This window comes from Rousettus aegyptiacus, unplaced genomic scaffold, assembly GCF_014176215.1.
Source record: "Rousettus aegyptiacus isolate mRouAeg1 unplaced genomic scaffold, mRouAeg1.p scaffold_m13_p_3, whole genome shotgun sequence".
NCBI lineage: Eukaryota > Metazoa > Chordata > Mammalia > Chiroptera > Pteropodidae > Rousettus > Rousettus aegyptiacus.
Genome location: NW_023416306.1, coordinates 164,881,314 through 164,895,717, shown reverse-complemented (window position 1 = coordinate 164,895,717; position 14,404 = coordinate 164,881,314). Strand labels below are relative to the sequence as shown.

Here is a 14,404-nt window from a genome sequence, read left to right as displayed (position 1 = left end):
TTCTTGTTTTTGGAGGTAGGCCTGTGCCCCCAAAAGTTTTGATATGTTGTACTATCATTAACATTCATTTCTATGTATCTCTTGATCTCTCTTTTTGTTTCTTCTCGGACCCAGTTATTCTTCAGTAGCATGTTGTTTAATCTCCATGTATTTGTGGTTCTTCCTGTTTTCTTGTCACAGTTGATCTCTAGTTTCAAAGCATTATGAGTAGAGAATATGGTTGGTATGATTTCAACCCACTTATATTTGTTGAGGCTGTCTCTGTGTCCCAGTATATGGTCAATTCTTGAGAATGTTCCATGTGTACTAGAGAAGAATGTATAAGCAGGTGTTTTGGGATGGAAGACTCTGTAAATGTCAATTATGTCCAGTTGATCTAATGTGTCATTTAAGGGTGTTATTTCCTTATTGATTTTCTGTTTGGATCATCTGTCCATATCCAATAGTGGGGTATTTAGATCCCCTACTACGATAGTGTTTTGGTCTTTTTCTCCTTTTAGTTCTGTTAGTAATTGCTTTACATATTTCAGGGCTCCCTGATTGGGAGCATAGATATTAATATTTGTTATGTCTTCTTGGTGCATGATTTCCTTCATCATTATGAAGTGTCCTTCAGTATCTTTCTTTATCTTTTTTATTTTGAAGTCTAGTTCATCTGATATTAGTACTGTCACTCCAGCTTTTCTCTGAATGCCATTTGCTTGTCTTTTTCTTTATAGTATCATCAAAATGTTTGTAGGAAAAACATGGGAATCCTCATATATAAATGCAATCAAAATGATTGGGAAATGAAAGGTAATCATTGTTAGTAGTGTTCATATAGTCTTAAATTTCACCAACATGACATACTAAGGAATAGTTGATTATTTGCCTTTTGTTTTCAAACAGATATTGCAGCTGTAGAAGAATGGTTAGTAAGGATCACATTACAACATGGGTTAAATCTTTATACTTCTGAAGGAACATTATTGGATCGTGCTCGAGGTAAATGCCAATGGATCAAAGTAAAACAGAATTCATAATATCCTTTCAACACAACTAGTAGCCTACTGTGTGCCCAACTCTGTGCCAAGTACTAGAGATAAATAATAAGAGACGATCATGAGCCTTGAGGGGCTTACAGTCTACTGAGGCAGACAAAGAATTGTGGGTAATTGTTAATAGAGATCTGCAAAGACTGCTATAGAAATATGACAATGTATTTTTTCGGTAGCCACGTTGCTACTCATAATACACGATGGCTTTATAAAGTCAGTTTTTGCCTCTTCTATGAAGACGTTACAGAAAACACTTTATTGCATCACAATCTTACAAAGACCATCAGCACATGTGCTGTCTTAATAAGAACATTCATATTCTGTCATGAAATATTGGTTGTTTTACGATTATCAGCACTGAGTGGTATAACTGACTAGGTTTCTCTCTTTCAGTTGTCCAATTTATAGCCCAATTTCTGCATCAACTATGGCACTATCGTGTAAAATATTTTTTAAAATCTCAGTCCTGGATTTTGTATTTATCTTCACTTTCCTCACCTTCATTTTTACTTTTATTCTTTTACTTTTGCTACATAGACTCCAGAGTAAAAAGAAATCTTATATTTTAAAAGAACCTTTTGGGTAGCTTTAAGAAAAGTAAGAATGTCTCGACCCCACCACATACCAGTTAAAATCTGATCTCTCTAAATGAGGCCAGGCATCTGTAGATTAATAAGAAAAAATCTTCCCAGGTGATTCTGATGTGCAGAGGATTGAAAACTACTCTAGAGAAAAGAGATATATGTGCCAAGAGACACATTCAAATCTATTTAATGCAGCATTACCTGTAATAAGAGAAAACAGAAAACAATATTAATGTCTACCAATAAGGGAAAAGATATGTTAAAATAAAGGAAAAACACCTATGTATATTATCAGGAACAGAACTCAAAAACATTGAGTGAAAAATCAAGTTTCAGAGTAAGAGAGCATTTATCTAAAATTCAGAAAAAGTATAAAGCAATGCTAACTACTATTCATGGGTATGTATATATTGTAGTAAAAATATAAAAATATGGATTAGAAATATACATAGTAATTTCATGATAGTGGTTGCATTTGGGGAGAATTTGGGAACGGGACTAGGGAGGGGAGCAAAGATGTCTTCAGTCATATCTGTATCATTTCATTTCTTTAACCAAAATTAACATATCTGAAACAAAAATAACAAAATGTTGTACTTTCCTATTTTTTCAGTGTCCAAAATTTTTTAAGAGAGTCAGTTATTCAATAGTCACTGCAAGTTTTTGAGACTCTAATATTTTGATGTCTTGTGCTACTTTTAAGTACTAAACTAACCTTATAAAAATTATTTCAGTTTTTTAAAAAATCTGAAATCTGAATCATTTGCAAATTGAGATGTACCCAGAATATTATAAACTGCATTAAAATTCAAACATACACTTATTTAGAATGTGCAGAGGTCCTGTGGCAGCAAAGAGCTTCACAAATTAGTAGCTCTTAAAGGTTCCAGATGTAGAAATGAGATTCATCTGTTAGAGGAACTGACAGGCAACTGGTGTGGTAGACGCCTTGCAAATGACAGACAGAGTGGTGTGTCATGAGTTTGGAGAGGCTGGCAGGGATCATGGTGAAAAGTGGATTTTATTCTAGTTATAATGGAAAGCTGCTGGAGTGTTTTGAACAGGAGAGTGATAAATTCTGACTTGTGCATTATAAAAAGGTCACTTTGGCTGCTGTGTTGACGCTTGGGGGAAGGATGGCAAGAATGTAATAAAGGAAATTGGATATGACTTCCTGGTGGACTTGGGGTGAAGGAAACAGTGGTATCGAGGACGAATCCTAGATTCCTTACCTGAGCAATTAAGTGGATGATGGTATTATTTACTGAAATACTTAAGAAATGGGGAGAAAATGCTAGGAAGTGTCAATCGATGTTACGGTTAGATTAACAGATGGAAATCTTTATTCACTACTCACTCAAAGAGATGTTTAAAAATGTCCCTACTTCCTTTTCTCTGGTCCACAACACCAGAACAATCTACTAAAATTGCTCTTAATCACAATCACCAGTCACCTTCACAGTGGTCGTTTCTCCTTTTTAGTTTCTCAGGAGCAGTCAAGACTTTTCATCACTCCTTTATTCTCCTTCATTCTTAAAACATTTAAAATACAATATCTGACTTAAAGGAGATTGTACATAAGAGGTGTTTCCAATTCAATGCATTCATGTCCCAGATGCAAGCTCAAATCTCCCTGTCCTTTAAGATCTGGTTATTAATTTCCTGCACACACACATGCAACACCCTGGAAAGTCAGCTGCCTTGTCCCGAATTTCTTTGATTTTTGGAGCGAATTGGTTCGGTTATAAATTGTATCTCTTTCCCTTCTTGGCTGTCTCTACACTGCGTCAACCCAGATGGAAAGCTCGCTCCTTCCTGGCTTTGCTCAGAGTGAAAAATATGCCACATACGGTCTTTGGTTTGGTAGCAGATTTTATTAAAAGTTTGGGGAGATGGAGGAGATTTATATAAACTGCTAGAGAACTGATTACTAGCTTCTTTGTTCTTAAAAGTTTTTTGCCTCCTTTTAAAAATCAGAAAGCAGTATTCCATCGAATTTCCCCAGCTTTTTGTACTCTTTTTTCATTTTTTTTTTCAGAAGAAAAATCCTCCCATTTTCTTGTGCATTAAAATTTGACTATCCATCTCCAATTTTTTGCACATTCAAGATTAGATTTACTGGGTTAAAGGTGTTCTACCACTGATTGGTTTTTCCTGTTCTTTCTCGGCTTCTTTATAGCTTCCAGAAATCCCTCTAAGGGTCTTGGCCACTAATGATAACTTTTCTTGTTCACTACCATTCTGGATTTATTCTCATTATTTACTGCTGTCTAGATGGAATTGAGGGAAGAGAAGAAAAAGTAAATGAGTGGAAGTTGTGCTTTAAATTATAAATGTGCATATCTTATGATTAAGTAATTCCATGTCTAGTGATAGATCCTGTGCCAATTATATGTCCCAAAGATGGCCAAAGCAGCACATGCCACCCCACAGACACTTTCACAGTATGACCTTGCCAGGCCCCCATCAAGGGCAATTAGATTTCATTCCTCGTACTCTGGAAAATAAGAATTGATCTATTTTTTTTTAAATTAAGTTTATTGGGGTAACATTGGTTTATGCAATTATATAATTTTCAGGTGTACATTATCATTTGACATCTGTATATTCTATTGTGTTTACCACCCAAAGCTCAGCTTCCTTCGGCTACCATATATTTGATCCCCTTTACTCACTTTGCCCTCCCCCTGCCCTTCTGTATTTGACCCCCTTTACTCCGTCTGCCTCACCCTTCCTCTCCCTCCCCACTAGTAACCACTAGTCTACAGTCCTCTGGTAAGCACTCGTCTACAGCCCATGTCTATGAGTCTGTTTGTTTGTCCTGTTCCTTTGTTGCTTTTAGGTTTATATCCCACATAGAAGCGACATCATGTGATTTTCAACTTTTTCTTTCTGGTTTATTTCACTTAGCATGATTATCTCAAGGTCCATCCATGTTGTCGCAAATGGCAGTATTTCATCTCTTCTTATGGCTGAGTAATATTCCAGTGTATATGTATACCACAGCTTCTTTAGCTAATCACCTATTATAGGATACTTCGGTTGCTTCCATGTCCTGGCCACTGTGAATAATGTTGCTATGAATATTGGTGTGCAAATATCTTTTAAGAGATGGGTTTTCAAGTCTTTGGGATAAATACCTAGTAGAGGGATTGCTGGATCGTATGGTAGATCAATTCTTAGTTTTTTGAAGAACCTCCATACAGTTTTCCATAGTGGCTGTACCAATTTGCAATCCCACCAGCAGTGTATGAGGGTTCCTTTTTCTCTGCATCCTCTCTAACATTTGTTATTACTTGTCCTATTAAATATAGCCATTCTAACAGGTGTGAGATGGTATCTCATTGTGGTTTTGACTTGCATTTCCCTAATAGCTAGCGATGTTGAACATCTTTTCATATATTTGTCAGCCATTTCTATGTTCTTTAAGGAGAAGCGTCTGTTCAAGGAATTGACCTATTTTTAATTGATGGAGAGTGAAGTGATAACCTCATTGTTGGAACAGTGGGATAGTTCCTTTACGTAGTTCCTTTAAAACCCTTAAAGCAGTAATTAATGTTGCCCATCAGGAGTGCCGCCACCATTTAAACACATAAACTTGATTTCCACAGAACCTATTCTTCAGTGGAAACTTGGGACCATAATAAGAGAAAATGACGTCAAAAATTTATATCCACACGTGGTAGGTCTAAAAGCGACAAAATGCCCCTGCGCCAACGACGTGGCATTAATTGGCTTCCTTTTGAATTCGAGAAGTAATGGTAAGTTAATGGATTTGTTGAATTTTAGAAGTGGTGTTTTGTATTTTATAATAGTGATGTTTAACTGGTCATTGTGGACGGACCCACGCAATATCCAGTTTTAAAGTTTCCTCTTCTTCAGTGATCGTCCCCCCATTCTCCTTCTGTGGCCCTATTCTTGGCCTTGTCTCGCACACTGTCCCCACTCCAAACCTTCTCGACAAGTATCTCGCGCTCCGCCCACTGCCTCCCGTCCTCTCAGTCTGCTAGTCCTCGTGCTCCAACACTTCTGTGACTTCACCGAGACTTCGCTGTGTTCTCCCTGCCGCTTTTTTTCACTACCCAGAATTTTTGCTTTCTTCCTCTATCTCCGTAACTTTTAATGCTTCTGCAACTTCCTTGCCGTTCCCTATCTTCCTCACCTGCACGATCCCATCTCTGGTTCAAACCATCTCTACTCTTACACTGGCACAGCAGGCTATTAGTAGAAAAAAATATCTATACACCAGTCTCACTTCAAAATTCCCCCAGCTCGTCTCACTGTAAATTCATGATCGCAAATCTCAAGCGGGCACTCGGCACTGTCCAGAAATCCTCTCTCTCTCTCCCCGACCTGGAATGTTTATTTTCCCACTCTGCAAAATGACCTTGTCACACTTCTTCCTACTTCCTGAACGCTCTACATCGCCTTCATTTCCTTTACACTCTCAGATGCCTTTTAATACTTCGCGTAGAAAATCGGAATTGATCGCAAGGAACTCCATCATCGCATCTGCGCATCTGTTATTCTGCAGCATTCGTACTCACGTGCTTTGCCTTTTTGCCTGTCGCTCTGTGAGGAGTGTCTCTGCTGCTGTCCGAGGCCACCGCTCACCCCTCGTGCTCTGGATCTCGTTCCTCTCAGCCACCTGAAGAATCTTGTTCCTGCATCCGTCCTGAAAAATCTCGCCTTTCCCTCATGTGTGCTCTTCCTCCTTACTGGGTCGGATCGTTCGTACACCAGCACACCCTAAAATCCTTCATCTTAAGCAAAATTTTCATTTCTCCCACTTTACTCCCATCCCTTATTTCTGTTTTCCTTCAAGGCGAAATTTCTGGAAAGAGTTTATTATAGATGGTGCTACATTTCCCACCTCCCATCGAATCTTCATTCCACCACACACTGGACACGTTCCCACTCCACGATGGCAGTCGGTCAGGCCCATCCTGTCTCCTCCCCTTTCTGCAGCATTCGACGCAGTTTACCGTTCTCTCCTCGAAAGCTTGATCCTCTTGGCTTTCTTCACACCACCTGCCGCTGCTTTTGTCTTGCCTCTTGGTCACTTCTTCGTTTTCTAGGTGGGCTCCTTCTAGTGTGACCGATAGATAAACTTGGGGTTTTGTTCTTATGTGACCACTTTCTCTCCCTTGGGAAATTCATCCACTCTACCGGCGGTAATGACATTTTTGGGCCGGTGAGTCCCAAATCTGTGTCTCCGGTGCTGACTGCGTCATTAAGGCCAAATCCCTAATTCAATGTATCTTTTTTCTGTTTAGTCTTGATGTCTAATGAGCATCTCAAACGTAACAAGTCTCATAACAAATCAGAACTCTTGATTTATCTCCCTCTAAAATCTGTTCCTCTCCAGTATTCCTCTTCCCAATTAACATCCAGTTACTCCAAACTAACACCTAGCACACATCGTGGACTGCTCTTACTCTCAGGACATTCCAGGAAGGTGCTATACCCGGCGACCGTCCCCGCTGTGACCACCTCCCACCTCTGCTGAAATCTGATGTCAAGGCAACATTGTTTTCCCATGAGACTGACAACTTTTTAAACAATCACTTCTGTTTCTAGTCTTGTGTCAATATAAATCACCCTCCAAACAGCCACCAGAGTGAACTTCTCAAGTGTAAATCAAATTACACCACTTACCAACTTCACACACTCTAGTGGCTACCCTGTGCTCATTAGAATAAAATCTAGACTCTTCATGGTGGCCCGCCTCAGCTTCTGTAATCCTGGGATACAACTGTGGCCTGTCACTGAATTTCAGTCCAAAATATTGCAAATATTAACCAAAACAAAGCAATAACTTTACTGCCTGCTTCTCTGTTAACTATTTCCAAACTTTGCTGGAGTCCGTTCATGTGATATCTTGCTGGACACCTCTCATCCCCACTTAGAATCTAGAATACTGTTAAGTATAGTAGTACTAGTTTAGTGCTCACCAGAAAGGCAAAGTTTATCTTTAGTTTTCTTCCTCCTAGAAAAAGTAGATGATAATAACACCTCTTTATCCACCTTTCCTTACACAGAAAAGAACTGGGAGTTAAAATACCTTCCTTACAACATGACTGGTCCTATATTCATCTTTTGGAAACAAAGTGTACGCATTAGATTATCAACTGTCTTCAGCTCCTGCCCCCACGCCACCAGCCCCCAATAGCTGTGACTGTTGACTAGACTTCAAAATAACATTCTCCAATTAAAACACAAAAGACTCAACATTCCTAGCTGTGGCCAAGGAAAGATAGGATCAGGGAACAAAGTACTTTCAGTGTTTGCAATACGTTCAGTCTTTTTAAAATAGATTCTCATGAGGCATTAGCAAATATTTTTTTCTATTTTTAAAATCATGAATATTAAAGTAAATCAAACATAATTTCTTCTTTCTTGGAGTTTTCATTTTAACTTTTTTCTTTGGAGATTTCTTAAAATTTTCTGCTAAAACTGAACTAATGAATCAGAACATGTTTATGCTCAGGAGGATATCGTCAGGGAGGAAAAACTCTTCATGACCCTCTTAGTTTCGGTCCTAAGGGACTGTGAATTAAACTCTCAAAGATTACCAAGAGAAAAGGCACGCAGTTTTTATTAATATTTACGTTCATGGGAGTTCACAGAAAAGAAGTGTAACTCAAAAAAAGTAGTTAAACTTTGGAATTGATATACCATTTGAACAAAAGAAAGGGATCTGGGCTTCGAGTGACAATTAATTATGGGGAAGTGACTAGGGAATAAATAGTGGGACTCATGGAAGATAACAGTTATTTCGTAAGGTCTGTTTATGCAAACTTGTCTCAGTGTGGACTCACATCTCTTAGGTGATAAGTGATCTTCTTTTCCTGGTAAAACTGGGGCAACTAACTCGAGGGGAATTTCACGCCCTGCTTTTAGGCAGGTAAGGGGAAGGCAGAGGTCTCTTCTTGCATCTGTTGATTCTCAGTTGCCTCCAGCTCAAAATAATCCTAATGGCAAAGCAGCATATTTTGCTGTGGCATATTCTGATCCCCTTCAATAAAAAACAAAATACTTAACAATTAAATGAAATAATTGCCCCAAATCCTGCAGTGTAAACTGAAGATACTTCATCTTTCCAGTGCTTGAGGAAGCAAGGTTCAAACAGGGGAGTGGAATTGAAGTTGGGGCAGAGATTGGGTTGGAAGGTAGAGCGGATGCAGGCTCTGGCCCCTAAGACCTAGCATCATAAAAGTGATTTGCTTGCTTTGCAAAATTTTATAACTTTAATTTTTCTTTCTTTTCATAGTAGGCATTTACATAGGCCTCAGCTTTTCTGGATTTTGGAATTATAACGACACCATGTGGTATAACCTGACAAATATGATCTACTCTGAAGTTGGAGAAGGTAATTCTTCTGATGGTGCCTTCATCGTTAGCATTTCATTTATATCAACATTTGATCGATAGGTCACCTTTCTTTTACTTTATAACCCATGGTATAATTTCTTCCTTTAGAACACACAGACCTTTCATTGGTGGATATGGTCTTAACAAATCACTTCTTAGTTATCCTCACCTCTTTGGGTCTTTTCATAAGTGGAGATCTTCGTTATCCATCATCCTCTGTCCTCAAGGTATGTGTCCGCTTTGTAACTAGTAGTCGATCTTAAATATCTTCTGTGCCATAAAATAGAAATATCGAAGACTTGAGTTACGTGCGCTATATTTTTGAATTGAAATGCTTCTTCTTCTTCAAAATAGAAAAGCATCATAGAATAACTTCTTCCTTTGCATTATGGTATTGAATATGTTTTTGGACATGGTGCTACTTTTATTGCTATGCAAATTTATAGTAAGTTTTAAAAATGTACAAGTAGAAAACAGTTTATTATCTATCATCTATCTATCTATCTATCTATCTATCTATCTATCTATCTATCTATAGTTATATGTGTTCTCAAAATGTGTTAGGGGTAATATATTAAGCTGAATATAGTATTACGAAGTAACTGAAGTAACTTCTGGGATTGAGAGAAGGGGAATGTACATTTTGGTGATGATACACAATAGGCAAACAATGAAACTCTTAAGCATTTAACAAATACCTCTCAAAAATTACCATAGCATAAATAAGAATTGTAATAAAGGCCTAGGAACAGTAGGAGAAAAGATAAGGGGACAAATGAAAGGGGCAATTGTACCGGTTGAGAAGTAGATATTTCTTGTACATGGTGATTATTACCTTTCTTCAGATAGACAAGTATTCTCAGTCTCCCCTCCTTTCTCACTGTCTCAGAGAAAGTAGTACTTGTTGCTCAGACAACTCATAGATCTGACCTTCTGTGTGCTTATCATGTGATTGCTGAAGCAGAGGCTCGGAGAAGCCAGGAAGTGACAAGTTCAAAGTAGAGAGGACTGTACAATGTGGGGGCCTGATCTCAGGGCTGCACTGGGCTGGGCAGAAGCAACAGAGAGAACATGGAGAAAATGATAGGTTAGGGGCATGCCTCTTTAATCCCAAGTGAGTGGCAGACTTGTTGTGTTTCTGCACACTTCCGAGCTCCTCTACTTTAATCATTAAGAGGTAGGGTTTTGGCCTCAAATCCTTTCTGGAATTAAAGTATAAATAAATGGATCAAACGGTGAAACATGGCAAAGACTGAAGGGGAAATTTCCAGGATATTGTATAAACTACTTAAGAGGCTGACTTTAGTGTTGGGATATAAAATATATCGTTTCTTTTAATATAGTTTAAATCGTTGTTTTCTTATGCCTTCTCATATGCAAGCAAAAGTTAAAGCTCTTTTTTTTCTCTCTCTTAGTTTTCAAGGGCCGACTTTTGTGGTTTTGAAAGGGTAAGATGCTTTAAATTTTCAAGGATTGGTTAGAAGGTATGTTTCTTTGGTGACCTAAGAGATGAGGTTCAAGATAAGAATTCACGATATAAATTATTCCTATTACTATAACATTGTTTAAAATTTGAACTTAAAAAAAAAAAAAGTATTTCTACCGGCCATCGAGTAATGATCTTCTCTCCTGTTTCAAAAGACAAATCGCCCCTCTTTGTTTCAGAGGCCGCTCCCACGCCTTCTTTATATGTTCTGTCCAGGGTCGTTGTGAGCGTGCAGGTGTATTCTGTTCAAGAACACCCAGTTGGAAAGAGAGTGGGGCTGCAATTGGACGAACACTGTACTCCCCAATCCTACTTCTGGGCAGGTCTGCGCCTACCTGGAGGAAGCTGTTACTCTTTCGATTTTGCACGAAAGTGCCATGTGAGCCATCCCTACCTCTGATTCTGGCTTTCGGCGGGGGATTTTGTTCTATCAGTTGTCTCCCCTTCGTGATTCGATCATTTTCATCAGCATCTAAGTATGCTTTAGTTTGGAAACCACAACAAAAATTTTGAGTATTCCTAGCCTTCTACTATGTTTCCTCCCCATTCCCTTCTCATATACACCTGTGGGTGCACGCACACATGCTCAAAAGTGAAATTATTTTTAAAAATATAAAGATTTACCTTTTGATAAGACTTTCTCGATAACGATTAAAGAAAGGATAGTAAGAATCGGATCGTATGTGGCTATTTGGGCAGGTAGTTGAAGGGGTTAATTCTTGATGATTTATTCATTTACTTATTCATCATTCTACAAATATTTGTTGAGTATATTCGGTCGCCCATGCTCGTTGAGACAAGAAGAATTCCATAGTTAACAAGATATAGTTCCAACTCTCTTGCATGTTACCATTTTATTGAGGGAGATAGATCATAAACAAATGCATGACATAATTATAGGTAGTCATCAGGGTTTATTGAAATTAAAGCAAGTAAGGGAAATAGAGAGCAAAGGGAAGATAATGTCGTATTTTAAATAGGATGATTCTAGCAGGCTTCTCCAAGAAGGTAAAATTCACGCGGAAACTTGAATGACTTGAAGGAATGATTTTGACAAAGTACGTTCAGACAGAGGTAACAAACCTAATTACAAAGATGCTAAGTTGGGAACTTGACATGAGGAAAAATACGTTAGTTAGCCGCCAAAATCTGTTTAGTGGAAATAGCACAGACGTTGGGTCGCTTCTTCAAGGATAACACTGTTGTGAGACATACAAGGTCCTCCACAGTCAGGGCCTCCCCTACCTTTGTCTTCCTTGTCACACCTCCCCCTCGCCTCAAGCCATCTTTCCCAGCCATCGTCTTCATTCTCAGTAGGTTTTCTCCAATCAGTAAGACTTACTAAGAATAGCCACCAGGTTAATAAGCAATCAGTTCAGCAATCACAACAGGAACAGAGCATCTCTTTCCCCATCGTTCCAGCAAATCTCAGGGCTGACTCATTAACCTGACTTGGATCATGTGTTCATTCCTGACCTTCGTGACCCTGTGTCAGACCTGGGTCATGAGCTTATCCCTGGGATGAAGTCAACCTGATCAGATGAAATTCTCCCCAGATATATTAACTGGGCTGTTACCAGTTTGATCCCAGGTAGGGAAAAAAAAACAAAAACAAAAACAAAAACCAAGAAGGAATCTAAAGAGAAAGAAAAAGGAATAAGTCAGGGTCCAATAAAGATTCCATATTAATTACCAGATAGTATAATGATAATTATGGTACCCCACAAACCTGAAGATTTATGTAAGAACTCAAAAAGGTTCATTCGCTATAACAGCTTACCTTGAAGATACCACACTATTCGAATTGTTGCTCATTCTGTTTTAACAGGCTTTTTTGTTCGTTCATTCTTTTGGCAGTGTTATTGATATATAATTCAAGTAGCATAAAATTCAGCCATTTAAAAGTGTTTACAACTCATGGCCTTTAGTATACTCAGAGCTGAGCAACCATCATGACCATTAGGACATGTAAAAGGATTTTAATGCACCGAGCACACAGATTTTATTTTGACCTACAAAAATGTAAGAAGTTCTCCCTTTCGTTTCAACAATAATTTGAAAGTTGGAATCTTTCTATAACAAAACCATCTCAAACTCTTGCCTATAATTAATATCCAACATATATAATCTTACTTTCTTGGAAGCTCATCTCTTATGACCAGTTTTTTTTTTAATCCATATTTTTGTGGCTTTGTCCTTGTTGCTTCTTGCTGCTGTCAGGCTTCTGTGAAGATTTCTTAAACCTAGCTGCACCTAATGAGGAATGAAAGACCCATTGTGACTGTGAAGAAAGGTTAATATTTTCTGGTAGCTTCGGAGAAGACAGTTCATAGACTGGGGCACCTTCCATTAACACATGCTAATTTGTGTGAAATTTCGTATTTATGTATGTATGTATGTATGTATGTATGTATGCATTTATGTATGTATTTATTTATTTATATCTTTTGTTCAAAAACCATATTCTTGTTTCTTATCCTCATTCTACATTTTATTCGATTTGCATATAATTTTTCTTTTTATTTGCCTCACATTCCTGAACTATTAAACTTTTAAAGTTTTAAGTGTTTTTCCTATATAATGTCTTAAGTCTACATAATGCCTAAATGACATTATTTATCTGTTTGTTTGTTTGTTTGTTTATGTAGGTTGACTATATCAAAGGAAAATTGTGGTACAATGAAAGATGTTTTGCTAACAGAGCACACTTTGAAGGTACATTTTAGTTAAAGTGATATTAACAGGGGTTTTTTCAACATACGTAGCATCGATAGATTAAATGAAATGACACGAAATAAAAATAGAATAAAGTGTAAAGCTAGGTTCGTTTTGTATAAGTTAATGGCCTAAAACTAAGGGGGAAAATTAATTTAAATCTGAGACAATAGGCATGCTCTGAGATAAGTGTAAGAAAATTGATTTGAGTATACTTAATTAATGATACATTTAAAGCTATAGATGCTGCTTGTAATCTCTGTTCCTTTATATTTTTATAGTTGACTATGTTACTGTCACCTTTGAGAGAAACAGGACCTTAAGTGAGGTATGACATTGAATATTTTAAAACGTAAGACATTTTTGTGTGTGTGCACGAGTTCACGGATTATTATTAATCTAAAAAATGGCAGTTCCACAGACCGAAAGGCTTAACAATGCCTCTTCGCTCCCAGGGGTGTCTCTACTTGGATTTAATACCCTAATTGTGTTTAATCTAGACCTTTACAGGAGTTATAGAAAAATAGTCCATGCCGGAGAGGGATGCTTTGTAATGGTTTCTGGACTCACATGCCCCGGAAGAGAAGCACAGACATCAAAGACTTAACACCGTTATCTGCAGTCAGTCAGGACAACACAACGGTTCATTAGTTTATTTGCTTAGGAGAATCCACTGGAACTTATGTTTCAAGAATGGCGTTAGCTTTTCCTTTCTCTTTTTGTAGGCAAGCTCTTGTTTTTATAGTAAAGAGCCATTTCATGATTGGTTGCCTTGCTTACCTCACATTTCAAAAGGGATGAAAATGATTCCTTCAACTGTAATAACATTTCTCGTTGACCAAGAGCATAGTACTGGAGTCTACCTCTTAAGGAACCAGGTAGGCCTTACAGCCGGGACGTGATTGCTATTGACACTACACTAGTGAAAATTCATCTAAACAAAACATATTTCTCAGCTCTTGTAATCTTTGGCAGTAGAAGTTGATAAGATTAGCTATAGCAAAATTACTTATGGTTAATAATACAGAGTAAGATGCTTTAGAGATTTCTTGCCTCTGATCATCCTTCAGTTTGGCGAAAACGGAGACTATGATGCTGTTTGCATAGCGGTTCTTCTTTGTTTATTCTCCTGGAATAAACAAATAAGCTGAGTTAGGTCTGCATAAATTTAAGATTTCATAAAAGTGGTTAGTTTAGATAAGCAAAAC

General features: G+C 37.8%; 1 protein-coding gene across 1 annotated transcript in view; it reads left to right on the top strand.

Moving 5' to 3' along the window:
* Window positions 1-14,404, top strand: part of CATSPERB (cation channel sperm associated auxiliary subunit beta) — a 68,255-nt gene that overhangs the window by 13,855 nt on the left and 39,996 nt on the right. Inside the window, 8 exon segments of the mRNA XM_016145433.2 lie at window positions 889-984; window positions 5,233-5,382; window positions 8,898-8,993; window positions 9,104-9,222; window positions 10,411-10,443; window positions 13,130-13,196; window positions 13,478-13,524; window positions 13,922-14,086. Of these exon segments, the coding sequence (XP_016000919.2) occupies window positions 889-984; window positions 5,233-5,382; window positions 8,898-8,993; window positions 9,104-9,222; window positions 10,411-10,443; window positions 13,130-13,196; window positions 13,478-13,524; window positions 13,922-14,086 (773 nt within the window).